Source organism: Anas platyrhynchos, chromosome 1 (genome assembly GCF_047663525.1).
Source record: "Anas platyrhynchos isolate ZD024472 breed Pekin duck chromosome 1, IASCAAS_PekinDuck_T2T, whole genome shotgun sequence".
Lineage (NCBI taxonomy): Eukaryota > Metazoa > Chordata > Aves > Anseriformes > Anatidae > Anas > Anas platyrhynchos.
In genome coordinates this window covers 28,018,008-28,036,373 of record NC_092587.1, presented here as the reverse complement: position 1 = coordinate 28,036,373, position 18,366 = coordinate 28,018,008, and the positions used below count along the sequence as shown (strand labels likewise).

Sequence of the window (18,366 nt, the reverse complement as noted above, 5' to 3'; positions counted from 1 at the left end):
TTTGACTTTGCTGCTTTTGCAGTCACTTCTCTTCAGATTCTCCATGGCAGAGCTTTATCTTTTTGACTGCCAGAACCAGCCTATTTGGCATCTGTCTGCCTTGGGTCATGATTTGCTTACTAATAATGTAAAGGTAATAAATTAAATAATCTTTTTATTTGCATATGATTAATATATTTATTATATCTTTGAGTAAATATTTGTCTTTGTCTTTGTGTTCATCAAAAGTATAAAAGGACAAATGCACTAATCATAAGGTTGAATTGAATGAGAGTACTTGTGGAATATGAATGGTTAAAAAGACATAAGTATTAAAGAACAGGGCACTTAATAAGAAAGTTCTCTTAATTATAATTCTGATACCAAACAGGAGGCAAAATATTGTCAGGAAAGAAAGAAGGTAGGTATCGAAGGGGAATTGTAACTTTTTATTACTAACTTATTTAAGAGTAACATTCCAAAGTTCTATTCCAAATTGCTATCTCTTCTCATGCACTGAATAGGTTGGATAACGTTAGCTTATAAAGGTCTCAAGTGTTTAAAAGAAGAATTAGGTGCAGTTTAGTTATGTTAATCCAAAATCAAAATGGTTCATGGCAGCTTTTGACTGTGAAGCAGGATCCACGGTCTGCCCTGGTCAACCCTGTTAGGAGACCTCACATATACCTGATATCTCTTCCTCCCTGTGACCTTGGAGAAGGAAATACAAATGTGCAAGTAGTGGTGGGGCATCTCAATGCCCCACCTGAAGTTCAGAACAGGGAGTTCACAGGGGATAAGACTGCAGAGTACTGATAGCTTGGTATCAGTGGGTAAGATATCTTCCCCACTGTGTCCACTGACCTGTGACTTCTATGTTTCAGAATTTGTCTATACTCACCAGATGACTTTCTTTTCAAAACTAGAAAATAACCTATAGTCAGGTTTCTAAGATGTCATTCAGAAGTGCTTCATTTTTCATTGCATTGCATAGAGAACACAAAGGTCTTATACAGATGCCTGGGGTTTCACTCCTCATTGGTAGCCACCTAAGCCCTTTCCTGGGTCCAGCCCTTTGGCCAGTGAAGCAGATTTGCTCACAAAAATATAACTTAAATATTCCACAAATCAAAGAAATATGAAAATTGTGATGTCTTGTACATGGTAAAATGTGTAGCTTTGCATCCACAAAATAGAAATGGTTTAGCATTGTTTTATTAAAATTAGTATTGATGAGATTACAGTTGTCATTAATTTATAACCTGTGTTTAATAAATTTGTAAGTTCTTTACTTTTGTAGAAGTAAAAGGAAAATACATTTTTTACATGGCAAGTCATGCTATTGCTTTATGCAATTTCAGGCAACACACTTTTAAAAAATCATTATGTTTGCTTCTCAGTCAATATATCTATGCTAAAGATGATGTACAGCTACAGGTGTAAGTCTGTCCAGATCAGCTAGTCTAAAAGGTCGCAGTAGCAGTTCGTAGTGTTGAGTTTCTTGTACTTTATATCTTGCAATGTTTTACAATTTCAAGACAATGAACAGCTTATTTAAACATTTCTTTATATCAAATTATATATCATGTAATGAATAAAACAGAGTATTACTGTACTGGAAATTTACCATGCAAATTAAAATAAGATTGAAGACAAGTGTCTGTGCTTCAGGACATAGGTGACTTAAGAGACTGATAATGGTCACGTGAGTGGGTGTACGTGAAACATGGAAGTAAAATCCCAGCAAAGTGGGCAGTTAGCACGTCCTGGCCACTCCATCCAAATGCTCTGCATTTACGGCAGCCTGTCCCTTTCGCCTGTAAGGCCAACAGAGGCATTGCCTTTACAGCCAGGATCACAACCTTCATCAATTAGCCGTCTTATAATTAAGTTTTTGTTATTACTAATATGCTGGAAATGAAAATGAAAAGGCACATCTGGTTTTGTGTCCTTTTCCGAAGTGCAGCATGAGAACAGTGATGTGTTGATCACAAACTCAAATGAACTCAGAAGATAATTTGCTTATTTCTGAACCTCTTGCCTCCTCTGGAACAGTACAGACAAGCTTGCTTGCTTTCTCTCTGTCACTCTTCCTTTATTGTCTCTGTCCCTGAACCATTCAACAGCCTAGACTATTCTAAGAGGTAAGAAATGTACACAAAAGACTTCCTACTCTTGCCATCTGTCAGTCATGGATCTCAGTTGATCCGTAATACACAGAGGGACAGAAAAGCGTATAGCTTGTATGAAGGAGCTTGACCAGGGCTTTTCCCCAAAGAGATCACTGTTGCTGTATTTAAAGAGTTCAATCTGCTCCTGGTTGCACTGGAATAAAGAACTTTAATTAGTAAGATGGTTCCTTCACTATCTATCCTTTGGCAGTTCTCATTCCCCCTTCGGAGTTTTTTGGGAAGTATAGCAGTATGGAGCAGTCTTCTGTCTTGGAGAAGACAGTGCCAGGAACACAAGTACTTGGCAAGCTTAGGCCCAGAAAGATTACACTGGTGGAAAGGAGAAGAAATTTCCACAAAAATACAACCAGTATAGAGGCTCATATGAGACTACTTTTCTGTGATCTACTTGCTATCAGAGATAAGAGGATATGCAAGGCATGTTCGTGCCCTGTGGTCCCTGGGAATCTGAATGTCTTTTTACAGCCAAAGAACAAAACTAACCAACAAAAACAAATGGGAAAAAAAAAAAAAAAAAAAAAAAAAGCAAACAAAGAGAAAAAAAAAAAAAGAGGGGGGAAAAAGAGAAAATCCTAGGTGGCTCAGAACTTTACAAGGCCACACAGGAAGTACGGAAGCTTAATTAGTTAAGATATTTTTGTATTTCCTCACTGAATTTCCTTACATTCTTATAGTCTGATGTGTACCATGTGCTCCTTGTTTACTGCTAATACCCATAGGTTCTTGTCATTGGGGACTGAGATGAGAAAAAGGCTATGAGGTAATTTTCCCACTCCAGCTCAGCTGGCAGTAGTCCCTTCATGGAGGGTACACCATCCTGAGAAAGTCTTTTTTTCTGGTCCTCAGAGCCATTCTCTGATCTTAAATCACTGAATATTAACTTCAAGGGCAAGATATAATCCACTGCAATGCTATTAAGTAGTAACTGATAACAGTTACCGAAAGAAGTTAGCATATACTTTCATTTTTAGTACTTTAATCTATATAGCTAATACCATATTTATCTGTCCAACCTACTCAGAACTTATTAAACTCTCGTGTTTTTAGAGAGGCTGTTCAGAAACTTTACAATTATCCATTCTGTTTATTATTTCTTCTTCACTCACCCATGAAATCTAGTTCTCACCTTTCCACCCACTTGTCCTAGTGCCACCTACACATATGCACACACATACCGTGTATGTACCACCAAGTTATACATACCTCACTCATTAAATGACTCAGCTCACCTACTTCATGTCTGTTCAGAACTGAGAAACTATCAGTTCCCTTCAGCCTACCTACCCTGTTTCACAAATATTGTCTTCACTCAGATGTATATCTGAGCTTTTAGTTTTGGTCTGAAATTCCCCCCCTATACCTAAAGACCAGAACTCCGGACTACCACCTCGATTCTGAACCCTCAGCAGCTTCAAGACCTCTTAGGTCAGCAAAGCATCACGAGTTCCCTTATTATCTATGTATCTCTATGGTTTGCTTTGCAGACAGTGCTTTCAGAAAAAAAATACAAGTTTTAGAAAGCTTAGCAGAGATCCACAAAAGGACATAGTTGCTTGAAGATATAATCCTGTGTTGGGATTTAGGAGGAATCCACAAATTCCACTTATCTTTTGAGACATTTAAGCATTTTACCAGTCCAGTTACTTGGTCCAATCAGAGGCCTAAACTTAGAGCACAGATACCAGCTCAAGGTGTTCAAAAAGCACAATGGGTTCAGCCACTGGTGATGTTACCCCTTTTTCTATGATACCTTCATGACTTGAACAATCCTCCAGCACTGATTCATGAGGCACTGGTGTAGCCCTGGAAGAATGATTTTATAATCTGAGGAAGCAGACCTAGCTGAGGATATATGAAATCTTGGTGTCAGTTTTGTACTTATTACTTATCTTATTAGAATTTCACATAAAATATTTGAGTTTTTCTAGGAACAAGGATTGTATCCGTATGTTCCCTCTTAGATGAATGTCCTAGTGCATGCTTTAAGGAGTTAAACTTCTCCTATCCTCAGTCCCAAGTCTCTGGGATTGTTTTCTGCAAAGTGTTCTGTTTTTGAAAGTAGCAGTTTAGGTACCTCACTGCACAAGAAGGCTGCAGGATATGAAACCTGATCTGATAAAAACATTCCCCTGCAGCCCAGAATTAAGTACCTAATCCCTCTGACAGGGCAAGGATGTAAGACCCAGCCCTGCTATCAGGTTCTCCTGTTAGATAACTTAGTCTGCTTCCTTTCCAACACAATATCTATTTTGATTCTCTTAGGTTTGATGACTAGAGAGCTTAGGCATTTACTTCAGCAGTGTATATACCACTCAGGTACCAAAAAATTAGTATAGTGACACAGAAAATTACCATACTAACCTTCCTCTATGGTTCTAGTTCATAGTTTGTCCACCTTATTTTTCATTTTCAATATTACATTGACCTTTAGAAGCCTATAGCTTGTTTGTGCAGCCTATCTAGTGCCAAGACAAAAATTACTGATGGATAAGAAGCAACAAGCAATTAACATCAAATATTTTTTAAATTAATGATGTAGTTTGTTCTCACTATCTCCTAGCAAGGTATGTGGATACAGACATTCTTCCCACTCCTTTCCCTGCTGCCCCATATTTCTATTTAAGTAAATTCAATAAATTATATATGCCACAATACAAAAATGTGTTTATTTGTTACATGTACAATTCAGATAATAGTCATGGGACATAATTCCCATGGTATGAGATGTATATACCTCATATACCTGTAGCAATACAAGCAAGCTTTTTTTCCACTATATTGTATCAGGGTTGAACCTTTCATGGCCATGGGCCTGTCACAGAGAGTCATAACTTCTTTCTGTAGTGTAGCCTGAAGAAATAACTAGAAACTACCAGAAATGAAACTATTGACTATAAATATGTTACTGAGGCCTAGTAGGCAAGCAAAATGAATCACAGCAAAAAAAAAAACTACACATTCTACTTATTTCTTCCCTGAAATAAGTAAAAGATGAATATTTTGCCAATGTCATAATGGTGTTGTTTTCATACTACAAACAAAAGTAAGAGGATTTTTAAAAGATATCTTATCAAATGACAAATAATTAAAAAAAAAAAAAAAAGATAAAATTACTTGCTTTGTTGTTTTAAGTACATAGGTACTTAAAAGTTCAGGCACCTGTGTTCACAGATCAGTCTAGAGTCCTATTTTGCAATCATAATGTACGATATGCTGACTAAATATCTTAAACATAGAACATAAAAATCCCATTCCAAATCTGAGAAATGCTAACAGTATTCCACTTGTATGCAGGTGAAATATGCTTATTCTAACATTCAAATATTTACCGTAAATTCCAACTCTGAATGACTGTACCTGCTAAAAAGGCATACCCAGACTAATTTGTTGGACACAGAAATACAGCTATTTTGAGCTAGCTTTCTGTAGAAATTGAAGCAACTTAGCTAAACTTTAGCTAATACTTAGCAACTGGTTTAAATGTATTATGACACATTGTTGAAACCCACTAATTTTTAAAGAATGTCTGTACTAGTATATCCTCTCTATTTATCATCCACATTCTTTTTTTTCAGATCATACTGATTTTCCTGGGCTCTCCAGAATATTTTTCTGCTGTTCTCTAGACACTGATTCAATCAAACAACTTTCTTCTACCCATACTCCTGGACCTATCAGTTATCCCTGACCTCTTTTATTGCTGTCCAATTAGTTGAGCTGAATCTTTGTCAAACAACCAAATAACTTGGGCTGAAATAAATGAGAAACCACTTTCAACTTCCATACTACAAACAAAGACTACCACACAAGAGTTCCTGTGGCTGCAGGATATCTTGGCTTCCAGGTCAAAGTGCACAAGAGTCCCGAAGTATGTACTCCTTGGATTCCCCAAGATTCAACAAAAATTACAAGCAAGCTTGTCCACTTCCATGATGGCTGGGCTGCTCAGCTCTGCTTGCAATAAGGCCTGTGTCCAAGGTGTTCAAGGTTATTTAGGTCTCTCAGGCATTTGTAGGTCTGACTTAGATTTTTCTAAAAATCAGATCTTTCACATATTACAGATCTCTTTCAGGACCAAAGCTCTGAGAGAAGAAAACTCTCTCAGAATGTGGGCTGCAAATTCTCTAGCCTCAAATGGAAAGCCAATGGTAGCTATAATTTTGGCCAGGGAACCACTTTGAGCTAATTAATTTGAAAAAGTAAGAGCCCACCTATGCATATGGATACTTCCAAGCCCTGGGGACCAGATTCCTCTTGAAAATAATAGTAGTCTCATTGTCAAAATATATCCTGATGGGTGGAAGGCATAAATTTGGTAAAACTGAAGATATTCAAACACGGATTTGAATCCTGCAGTTTAATAGACTACATTTACCTAACAGGACAGGAACCTGAGTTTTGGTCCTCACTCTGAATTTTCTGATTTATTTATTTTTTTAATATTATAGGGTAAATTAGTTTGAGAAACACTTTGAACTGGGAACTGAAACTAAAGATTCTTTCTTCTGGTCTGTTTTTTAAAACTATTAGACTATGATTTTTCTTGTGTTCTTGGTCTCTCAGGCCCCAGGGGTCTGGTACTCGACTGCAAAGTGACAATTTCAGCATGACAGATGCAGGGTGCTTTCTTCACCTTTTTAACCCTCCAACTGAGAACCTTGACCCTGTCAGAATATATTAGGCACTACCTGAGAGTTCCCAATGTACTGGGAAGTGAAGTAACACCAAAGTTCTCTACCCTAGTGAGGTTTAAATGCTGAACCACTTAGACCAGGGACCTGTCAAACTGCAGAGAGCAACCGCCAAAAGTAAGGGAATGTCATGCTCTTTTAAAAAGTGCCTAGGTTCATCATAAAAAGGCTAGATTCTTTCAATGTTTGTGGTCTCCAGGTAAAGAAGAGTTTGAGATCATTATTTTGGACTTACACAGATTCAACCTCAATCCTGCTTTAACTCTAAGCCTAAGTTTTTTATTGGATCTAGCTCCTAATACCTATTGAATTAATTTCTTTATCTCAATGAGCATTTGGCTTCTATATGCCTTTGAAGATCTAGACTAGTATTACAGACTTCTGCGTACCCCATCAGTGCCTCCAGCCCATCACTAAAACTCATTTATGGATTGCTATCAAGAGTTGTCAAGGCATCCAGCTGTCAGCATGCACATCAGCAACAGATCACCCACACATTTGCTCACTCCCACTGAATGCATCATTCCCACAAAGTTCCAAAATTTTACTTGCCTTGAGAACAAGAATGTCAAGGTCCCTCCTGTAACAGAGTCTCCTAACATCCTGAAACATGTAAATAAGTTTTAAACCAACATTAAAAGACTTGTTGCAGAGCTAACAACTAAATAACTTGATTATTATGGAGCTTCAGCCATGTATTACAACCAAACCTTTCACAGTCAATGTGATATTTCACACTGGCAATAATTTCACACTGGCAGTATTGAGCCAAGGAGAGGAAAGAAAAAAAAAGGTAAAAAAGACAACAACAAAAAAAAAGCCTTAAAACATCCCTTTTCTTCTTAAATTCTAGGTTTCCAGTAACATACAGCCTTGGTGCTTGTTTTAATATAGAGCCTATCATAGCATTTGTGGCCGTCATCTGGAAAATAGCTGTAGTGCAACATAACCTGTCCATCCTTTCCTCCCTGACAAACTTTGGGCATGACCCTGTATGAGAGACCAGTGATGTTGGAGCAGTGGAGTCTCCAGCATACCTGCAGTAAACAGGAGCCTACAGGATGCCTGCTGTGTGAGGTCTGTTTCTCTGGGCTCTTCTTAGGGCAGACACCAGACTTTTATGTCTCACCTAAATCACACTAAACACCAGGGCTGTTTCCTGAATTTTCTCTTGGTGCATGATTATCTTTAGGTAACAAGCCATAGAAAAAAGCAATAAGCCTAATTCAGACATGCTCAGTCATAGCACTCCTTTGTAAAATTTATTTAATGATTTTTAGATATGCTCAAACAACACTGGTGAAAAAAAATATCATTCAAAGCATTTGCCTGGAATAACACTCAGTTCAGTGAAATTCTCAATTGTGTTACACAATCGTCATTTACAAATAAAACAAAAATATTTGTGCAAGTGCATGAATTGTAAGAGGCCTCTGGCTGTGACCTTCTATCTCTTCAGGGTGGAAAATATGTCCATTCCTCTACACAGGTATATCCAGAAAGTTTCATGATGTAACTAGAGTCTAACTTTACAATTTTCAAACAGGGGTTTCAATGTAGCACTAAGTCAAAACCACAAAATAAAAATCTGGAAGAAGAAAATAGCCTATCAGCAGATGTCACATTTCTTAGAGTATTGCTTAATTACACTAACAGATTATCAACTGCAATATCAGTAGCAAAATACTGAGTTAGTTATTATACCTTTCCCTGTAATATGTACTCCTTAGGAAAAAAAAAAAAAAAAAAAATCCCAGAAAAAAAATGAAGCTTTACTGCAAAAGAAATTAATGCAAGAAAATGGTGTTTTTAAGTACTAAAGAGATATGAAGCATTGCCTCTTCATAGCCTGCTAAGGAGCAACAGCTGTACTTCATTTTAAGTTGACGTGCTTCAGATCTCATATTCATGTAGGTATTTAATGATCCAAACATAATGGTCCTATATAGTATAATTACTTATATGAAGGCTCAACTTCATATGTAATCTTTTTTAAAAGATGCTTCAGTGGAAACCTTGCTTTGGTTCTAACAATGAATAAGCTCTTTAACAGTGAAAATGTTTTGGAGGAGTTGGAGAATATTGACCATGGATCCTGAGCACAGCTGACAATCAAAGAATGTTATTCTTTCTTGACAGACTCCTTGCTTCTTCCTCCTTCCCAGTATAACCAATACAAGGAGAACAGGTAGAGTGCAAGACAAACCATCAAATCATAGTGATAGAGCGTTGCAGCAAGCACAAGAAAGAAAAAGAAATAAAAGATTTTGTAACCAATATGTTTTAAACCTGGAGATTCATTAGGCAGCACATGTCCTTCACTTTTCTGGTCAGAAATATCTGCAGAATTAGAAACATGCTGCTTTTCATTCTGTGAATCATCAAGCCAATTTCGTGTTTTCTCCTCAGTTATTAAATGGTCAGAATCAGAGCCCTTCCTGCCAAGTTCTTTGGTAGGCTCACTAATTGAAATTTCTGGCCTCAATGACTTCTCTTGTTTGAATTCTGCTTGATGGAAACATTGACCTATATTCTTCCCTCTTTCTTCCCTAGAAATGGCCATGTCTGAAGTGGAAGGTACTTCTTTTCTTCCAGCTTCAGAAGAGAGGTTTTTGTTAATACATGTCATTTCATTTGGTAGACTTAAATCACATCCTGACTCAGCAAAAACCTTTTCAATTACTTTGAAATCAGAGTGAATATATGGATGGCCCATGTCTCCTGCCACAGTGAACCCTTCAGAAGATGCCACTGAAGAGCTTTTATAGTGGTAACTGGGCATAGTGTTTGTACCAGAGGGTGACATTTTTGTTTCAGCTTTAGCATGCAGATAGGAAGGTGTTCCAAGGTAGCTTTCTTCCCTATAGAGCTCTTCCACTTCCTCACCATATAGGTGTTTTTGGGTGCTCAAGGAACATTTAGATACTTCTTCTGAATATAAACCCTGCCCCAAGCCATCTTTCTTTCCCATAGCAGAAGCCTTTATGGCTTCTCCTACAGGTAGAATATTGCCAATGTCTGATTTTGCTTTGGCACGTTTTTCCCTGCTATTGCATACAGACATCATTTCTCTTTGCAGTGTTTCATGTACGCGTGCATTATAAGTATCTAAAACTGATTCCTTTTCAAATTCGGTGTCATATAATACACCCACTGTGTTGAGTTGACAAAGAGCATAATGTGAACCATCATTTCTCCCTTCATGTGTATCAAACGCTGTTTCCTTTTCCTCTGTGGGCCTGTCACTTAGTACGGTCTCTTGAGGTAGCTTAGCAATTACTGCTTTTTCACTGGCAGACATTTTTTCTGGAGCACTTTCTGATGTTGTTTTAATTATATAAGCTGTACCTGCCTCTGCTTTCCCTGTAATACCATGCTCAGAGACAGGAGACTTTTCACAACTCTCTGTCTCTTGGCAGGTAAACAGCTCTTCTGTGTAAGCCATACTCTGAGACCTCGCATCACCCCCTGCTTCCCACCGAACCCCACTATCTGCTTTTTTCCACACCTGTTCTGTGGCATTTGCTTCACTTTCCTTCCCTATAAGTCTTACATTATTTCTGTTGTCTGACTTTCCTCTGTCTTTTAACCTTGTGAATCCTCTGTGTTCCTGAGTGTCTTCAGCTCTGCTTTCGTCCCCCAGGGAGCAGGCCCTGGGATCTGCTTGCTTAGGCCCGGGTGCATGCCTGTTGTCTTCAGCAGACAGGGATGATGTGTTGAAGGTTTTAGTAGAATGTTTTCTGTGTGATTTGAAAAACTTGGGTGCTTCTTCCTCTCCGATTAGTGCTAAGTCTGCTACTTCAATGACTTTCTTCTCCTTCTCTGTATCAGTGCTATAGTTCTTTTCTGACATTTCACCAGCTCCTTTTGTGTGTGTGTATTGGCTTTTTGTGGAATCTATTGAGCCATCAGCATTTGCAAAAGTGTCGGCATATAAATCTCCTTTTAAATGTACCCGAACTTTGCTTTCAATCATCTTGATTTTTCCTTCATTTTTGTCAGTGGCTGACAACAATGAATCCAGAGTTTGGTGAGTCGTTTGCGGCGGCTGGTGCTCTGGAGCTGGATTAGCATTGCCATCCAGCGTTTCTGTTATGCACGTATTTAATTGCAGGGATTCATCATGCACTGAAGAAATGGTTTCTGGTCTCATTTCACAGGTCTCTTTTGAGGTATCAGCAGCATCCTCACTGATGAATAACCTCTCCATCATCTTACTTCCTGAGGCACTGTCTGTTTCACCTCTTGAAATATCTGTATGGCTTTCTCCTTGTCGGCTTGAGATAGTAGCCACAGTATCGATAGCCTCATTCTGCTTTGTTCCAGGAAAATATTTTGCTGATGAAAGGGTATCACTGGTACCAGTATGATCCCAAGACTGCTTGCTGCTGTTTGCTGAGCCAGCAGTGACTTCCTTTCCTAATGGCTGACTATTACGATCTCTTATGGAATACTTAGCATTATCTTTTAATTCTTTTCCTATCTCTTGTGAAGTATTTTCAGATGAGGAACCGATAGGCACAGGGTGCCTCAGCAAGTCACTGCTTCTTTCTCTACTGGTTAGCTTTTTCTCCAATCTTTCAGTTTCACTTGGAAAATTAACTGGTTCTGTTGTGTCTAAATTCCTTTCATCTCTGGTAGAGGTACCTTTAGCTCCTGTGAAGTGCTGATTTAGCTGAAACAATAGAATAGAAAAGAATGATCAAAAAGCGCTTTACAAAAATATGCCAAATGAATGAGGCAGGATTTTGTTATTGAAAGTTTTGTTTTCAGTAACAAAGCTTTTATGGAAACGTGTTCCAAACCATTTGCAAAATTTGCATTGTATGTATTTTTTAACATAGGTAATGAGCTTTATAGTGGTGTTGAAAGGAGCAGGAAATAAAATAGAATTCAGAACCCTCTCTCTTTATTCATGAGTTCAGTAAGCTGCTAGTGCATTTTATACAAATTAAATCTGAAGAGAATATTCCCTTAAAGGGAAGCTAATTCATTCTCTGCACATTCAGTTCTAGGTTTGGAGAGAGGGAGGCATTGGAGGGGGGAGGACTGGCGCTTAAATGAGGGCATTGATACAGTACATCAAAGCCTGGTAATGTACAGTATTGTCCAGTAAAACAAAGACATATTTCACACTGACAAATACTGTAAGGATTATCTTTGCTTCATTTCTCTCAGGGACCATTTTATAGGCTTCAACCAGACTGTTTTTAGACAATCTAGTAAGACATGAGTTGGAAATGAGATTAGCAAAGTAAAAGGCCAGAAACTAATCACTCTCCCTCCCAGCTTCCAAATACCATATTGTATTATTCAGTTATGCCTGCTTGTCATTACACTCTCTTCTCACTTTAGCATAGTCACAGTGATAGCACTAGCTGATCAATTAGAGGCTAGCTTCTTGGGCACCCCTTTATGCATTTGCACTTGCTGTAGATACCCCCATTACAGTTTCTCTTATTAATATGTTTTCTGCAAAGCCTCTGCAAACTATTAATAGCAAAACGTCACTCAAAGAAAAGTGAGGGAGCTAATGTCTCTGCAAATTCTGTTTTAATGACCCTCTGCCAACCGGTGCTCAAGTGTATTTGAGTTCTTCGGTGATGCCAACTGTCAGGATTTAACAGTGAGATGCCTGTGTTTTTTTCCCCTCCTCATAACTGACATTTGCATGATCTCAATAATTATATGCAAATCTTACGATTTCCCCTTCTTCTCACATAAGGCTCATGTTACTTGTCAACTGCACAGCTGTCTTGTGAGCCAATGCCTGTGCGTTTCAAAGATTTGGTTGTATTTCCATCTATTATAAGCCTTCATTGTTTAATTCATTAAAGAGCGCATAGTGCAAATTAACATCTAAATTATAGCTCCCCCTTCATTTATTGTACAGACAATCCTGGCAATTGATAAACAAACGGTTATATTTGATCCTGCTTTCTGTAACAGAGTGGACTGAGAACAACAAGGGATTTTAGAGGTCCTCCTTTTTTATGTTTCATCATAAAAGAAAAAGAGAGAGAGATAGACAGACAGAGAGAGAGAGACTGACTTTCAGGCAGTGAAATGTCCCACAATAGGCAACAATTTGGAACTTTTTTTTTTGAGAAAAGGCAAGAAAAATATATTCATATAAGGCAAATTATTCTCTATATATCAATAAGGAAAAGAAGAAAAAAAAAAGAAAAAGAAAAAAAGAATGGTTCTCATCTTCCTCTCCTGATTCAACATTCACATTTTCACAGGTGATAGCTATTATAATCTATGATTATGAATCTATGCACCCAAATGATATGAGCTGAGAACAGACACTGAGAATAATAGATAGCTGTATGTGTCTCATTTATTGCCATTTTTTTCTTTCATACTGAAAAATGCAAGCCAAACCACACACATGCACACACACAAATCCAAATAGATTGAATGCTCACTGAGTGTGAAATTTATTATAACAAATGTAATGCCAAATACTGACATAGAAAAATCTGTTATATAAAATATATATATATATGTATGTATTTTGTTCATATAGCACATTACATAGGTATCTGTTGAAAAAAAATAAAAGGCTAACAGTACCATAAATAAAAGAATTATACCAAATATAAAGCGTTTATGTAAGAATATACCCATCCTAGATACTAGGATGAGAGATCTTTGAAATATTAGTCGTCTAATTCCTTCAAACTGTCACTTAGAGCCTCTGGTAAAGAAGTAAAAGGGAGAAGTCATTAATTTAAGACCAGAAAAAGTTGATGCACTACGCTGAAATCAAAGCACCTTCTATTGTTGAATCAGTTAGAGATTCAATGAAAGTACAGACCAAGGCTTTACATTTGTAAATTAGTACATCAGTCAGCTCTGTTAAAAGGGGGCATTTCACCAGCTTTGAAGAGTAAATGGATTCATATCATTTAAAACTGTAGATATAATTGTATAACACTTACCAGCAACTCTAATTCTTTTTCATCATCTTCATGATCACCCTGGTTGTATTCTGCATTTTTATCTTTTATATTTTCATTAGGTGGATCAGTCTCTTTGTCTTCTGCTTGCGAATAAACAATCTCTGGGATGCTTTTGTCTGAAGAGTTAACAAAAACATACTTGAATAATTTCCATGGGATTGTTTGTTACAGTATGTTTTTAATTAACAAGGGCAGTAAGGAAAGCTAATTAAACCAGGTGTTGTACCTGAAGTTCTTGAATTATTCCATACATCATCATCAGACGTTGCCAATATTTCTTCTTTGCTGTTAAACAAAAATAAACTTATTGTGTTATTCTGTAAAAAAAAAAAATATTGTTCTAATTCCTCTTAGACTCAGCTATAAAGACAGATGGTTAATTACACAACATTTTAAAAGCTGTTTGAAATTCTGAAGGTAACTGCTTTATCAAATGTAGCTTTTTTGAAGAACCCAATATTAAGTCTTGGTCAAAGAAAGAATTGGCCAAGAAAATGAAAATGTGATGACCTTCAGATTACATTGCAAAGCTGATGGGTTTTCCCAGGCCTTTTCTGAGAAAGCAGCACAAAGGTGATTAGATGGGTCAGTGACAAGAGAGAGTAACTTTGAGGTCAGACAAGGGTCTGGAAGGAGGTATGTGCTTAGGAGACTGGGCCTCTCTCTTGCTTATATTTTTCAAATATTTGTATACAGAAATTTCTGGAAAAAAGTTATCTTTTTTTACCTGAAATAAATCAAAAGATTCTCCCTGCATGCATGCAGTATAAATCCTGTTGCTAAGCTATGGCTGGCCGATAGGAATGAATTCTGCTTCCCTGCAGCTGGTGCAATTTTTGCTGTTGCTTTTCTGGCTGTGAAAACAAAGGCCAGGTCCGATACAACAAACACCTACAGAAAGATGTTGAGTGTCTGCTGTCCTCATCGGTATCAATGCAAAGTGATAGCAGTTGGAGTTGTGTGCTTATAGGGATGTAACCTTTAGTATAATGGGGGGGAAATCTAAAAAGAATGTCACTTATGTAAAATGTAAATTATTATATCACTCTTAATGCTTTCTTTATGAGGTAGATATTTTTTTTTCCTGTAGGTCTTAATTTATACATTTTTCAACCAGCCGTCCACCTGTGTTACTGAAAATTACTTTCTAATTTTCAAATATTAATCTTTTCCCTTTCTATTTTATTCTAGGTTCTTTCCTTCAAATTGATATAACATTAACTCTGCCACCTAAAATGCTTAATTCAGAAGGAGGTTTCTAAATTTATACTTCATTAAAAGAACCTAGACATCGGCTGTCACCAACTTTTTAAAATACAGCCTTTCCAGGGATTGCCAGGCAAAAGCAGACAGAAGATCCTTCCAGCTTAGCATCTGATCTCTGATACTGGCCATGATCAGGTACTTCACGGAAAGATGTAAAGTTCTTGTAGAAAAAGACATGGGATAAACTGCATTGCCCTATTAAATATCCTCTTGGGTTTTTGTTGTTAGAGGTTGTCCTTGAGGCACAAGATTTAACACTCTTTCAACAGTTCTTTTTCACCTTTAATTGTGATAATGCTGAATATTCTTGATATGCATATGAATGTCATGTCATTTTTGAGTTCTGCTAAATGCATAGCCTCCGCAAATTTCTCATTCTCCTACTCACACCAAGTTGTACTTTCTTCTGCCAACAGTTGCTATAATCAGAATAATCTGCATTTCTTCCTGAAAAGGCTGGCAGAGCAAGGCCTTTATTTTCAGGAAATCTGTGTTTTTTTTTTAAGGTAAACTATCACTCTTTAATATTTATTCATCTTTTTTTTTTTTTTTTTTTTTTTTTGTGATATTCAAATGCTTCTCTTAGTGTTACACCTAGTCCCCAGTTTCATTCTGCTTCTTTGCATCTTTTTCAGCCACCTGTCTCCATAAGCCTAGACAAGTAAGTTGTGGGTTGACTATGAGATAGATTCATACAAGAGCTTAGGTACAAATCTAGGTATCTACAAAAGCAAAATTAGTAGCCAAAACTCTGTACAACACATGAGCTGAGTTAGTCACACAAAAATAATGATCCTGAACCACATAGACATGAAAAAAAGGTTTTCAAAGTCTTTATTTGAATACAACTGGCCTCATGCGGCTTTCAGCTACGTAGACATAACTCTCAGGAAGCAGGGATGGCATCTTTTTCTGATAGAAAGGGCCCTCACTTGCTCCTTAAAGACATGGAGTTTGACCCACTCTTGTCCTTCAAGAAACACTCCCAGAAGAAGGGATTCCCCTATCTGATGTAATAGTCTACTGGCAGCTGGAGCTTACATACAAGATGCAGTGGCACATTCGGCTTCTATCACAGCCTGAGGAGATTAAAAACACTGCACACACATCCAAAATCCAAACTGCCAGGGTGTAGACCTTTTTGTGAGAAACTGGACGTCAGATTTGCCAACTGCTCTTGAAGCTGGATGTACTATCCTGACTCCTTACCTTATTTCTCATTACATGGAAAAAAAAAAGGATTGTATTCCTAGCCTCCTACATTCCTTTTCCATTAATATGTTTGGTTTCTGTGTTTCTGGTGTCACAAAAATTTTTTATGTAAATATAGACACAGTCTTTGAATAAAGTTGTTAAAAAGGAGCACCTCTTTTCTGAACATTTAAATGTATAATAAAGCTGCTTTAAGCTGTATGCTTATAGACATATGCCAGAATGGGTTTTACCTCATCTAGCCTTAGTTTTCTAAGCACCTGTGTTCAGGCAAATGTGTACTTTACCCGTATCATCACTGATGAGAGACCAACACTTCTGAGGAGAGATTCTTTCCCTCTGTCTTGGACATCACCAGTGAGATTGTGAGAAATAAAGTTGTGTTTTTGCAAAAGAAGGTGTTTTTGCAGTGTAAAATTCCACTAACCTTGCATATTCAAAAGTGATTGTGCAGGCATGACAGTAGCATAGCAGTGGGGAGTATGTTAAGAAGATAAGGAGAAGGTCCCACTGTCCCAAAATAAGGAGGATAACTAAGAAAAACAGGATGAGCAGTGCAAAATCAGTAAATACAAAAATCACAGGCCCTCTAGTCACGAGGAACAAAAGAGGAAAAGGAGAAAATAATGTTTGGTCAAATAAAATTGTACATATATGGTATGGGTGTTGAGTATGTTGTGAACCTATAGTACCCAGTCAATGAGGAAATGGGAGAAACCAGGTGTTGGGCAATAGGAATATAAGGTTATGATAAACTTTTACCATGCGCTCCTGCTTGCAGGACGCTCGCCATTGCAGTTATGAATAAAATTCTTCTAAAATTCTTCTGCTTCACAGAAGACCCTGTCTGAAAAAATTATTGAGATTTTTCTCACAAGATAAAGAGAAATATCCTTTGAAGGAGCTTTTCTGCCTCTGGAAAAGACTACAGTGACTGCCTTAGACTGGAACCATATGTTTTAGGTAACAAAAATTAGCTGAAGTGAATCCCACAGTGTGACTTCAAATTCAACCCGGAACATAGCTAATGAGTTTTAGCAGCTGGACTGTACCATACCATGTGTGACCTGAGCAACCCAGTTTTTCTTCTGTTGTGACTAGTGCTGCGTTTGTCCTTAACTCTTATTCTGGTAGCATATAGAGCCCTGGTCCACAAGTTTCTTTTCATAGCTGCAACAGAGGTTATAAATATCAACAATAATACAGCCTTACAGCCTGGATCCACAGCAAAAGACAAGAGCACACCACTTCAGGACTTCTAACATGACTTGTTTCTAACTAACCTGCTTGTTGCACTGAATTTTATAAAGATTGTAAGTTTGTAGCCCATAATTTGTACACCACTGTCCTGCCAATGCCTGGCTGAAAGGAAATTCAGTGGAGGAAATTCAATATTTTCCTTATTTTACTTCTAGATCAGAAATATTTATCTTCAGGTAATTATTCTAATGGGAAATCTGAAATTATCCGAAATTGAGGATATTAACACTACTGTTTTGAGGATCACAATGTACATAAAACAATAGCAATTTAACAGCACTTCTTTAATCTAAGAAATTGTATGAAGATGTTTAGTCTATAGGTTGGTATAATCACAGAACAATCTCCGAAATACAAGTACAACTTAAAGAGATAAATATTTCCCCAAAGTCCATAAATATTAGCCACTTTAACAAGCAGTGACAGTTAGATGGGATAAAATCTCTACTACCAAATATTTAATTATTTGACAATAATGCTTTTCAAGAGAGTCCTTTCCCTTTCCCTTTTATATATATATATATATATATATATATATGGAACATATTTGTCTAGTTACAGTTTTTTCTCTGTAGCTTTTGAAAAGCACCTAGCTCACAATTAGAATTCCATGAGCAGGTTAATTTTCTAAGTTAATTATTTCACTGTGGTTTGGGAGGATCTAAATGTATGTACATTGTGTATTGAGAGACACAACATTTGTGTTCAGTTCTAAAATCTTTATTTTTATTTTTAAGTGAAACCAGATATTCTGATAAAAAATCAGGCTAGAAAAAATAATGATATCAGCCAGTGCAG

General features: G+C 37.2%; 1 protein-coding gene across 1 annotated transcript in view; it reads right to left on the bottom strand.

Annotated features, from left to right (window-relative positions):
• Positions 1–1,180: 1,180 nt before the first annotated feature.
• PPP1R3A (protein phosphatase 1 regulatory subunit 3A) overlaps positions 1,181–18,366 on the bottom strand; it is a 34,983-nt gene continuing 17,797 nt past the window's right edge. Inside the window, exons 2-4 of the mRNA XM_005010990.6 lie at positions 14,057–14,115; positions 13,810–13,946; positions 1,181–11,537 (exon numbers count right to left, since the gene is read on the bottom strand). Coding sequence (XP_005011047.4) covers positions 8,985–11,537; positions 13,810–13,946; positions 14,057–14,115 — 2,749 coding nt within the window. The 3' untranslated portion in view covers positions 1,181–8,984. The remainder of the gene's footprint in view (positions 11,538–13,809; positions 13,947–14,056; positions 14,116–18,366) is intronic.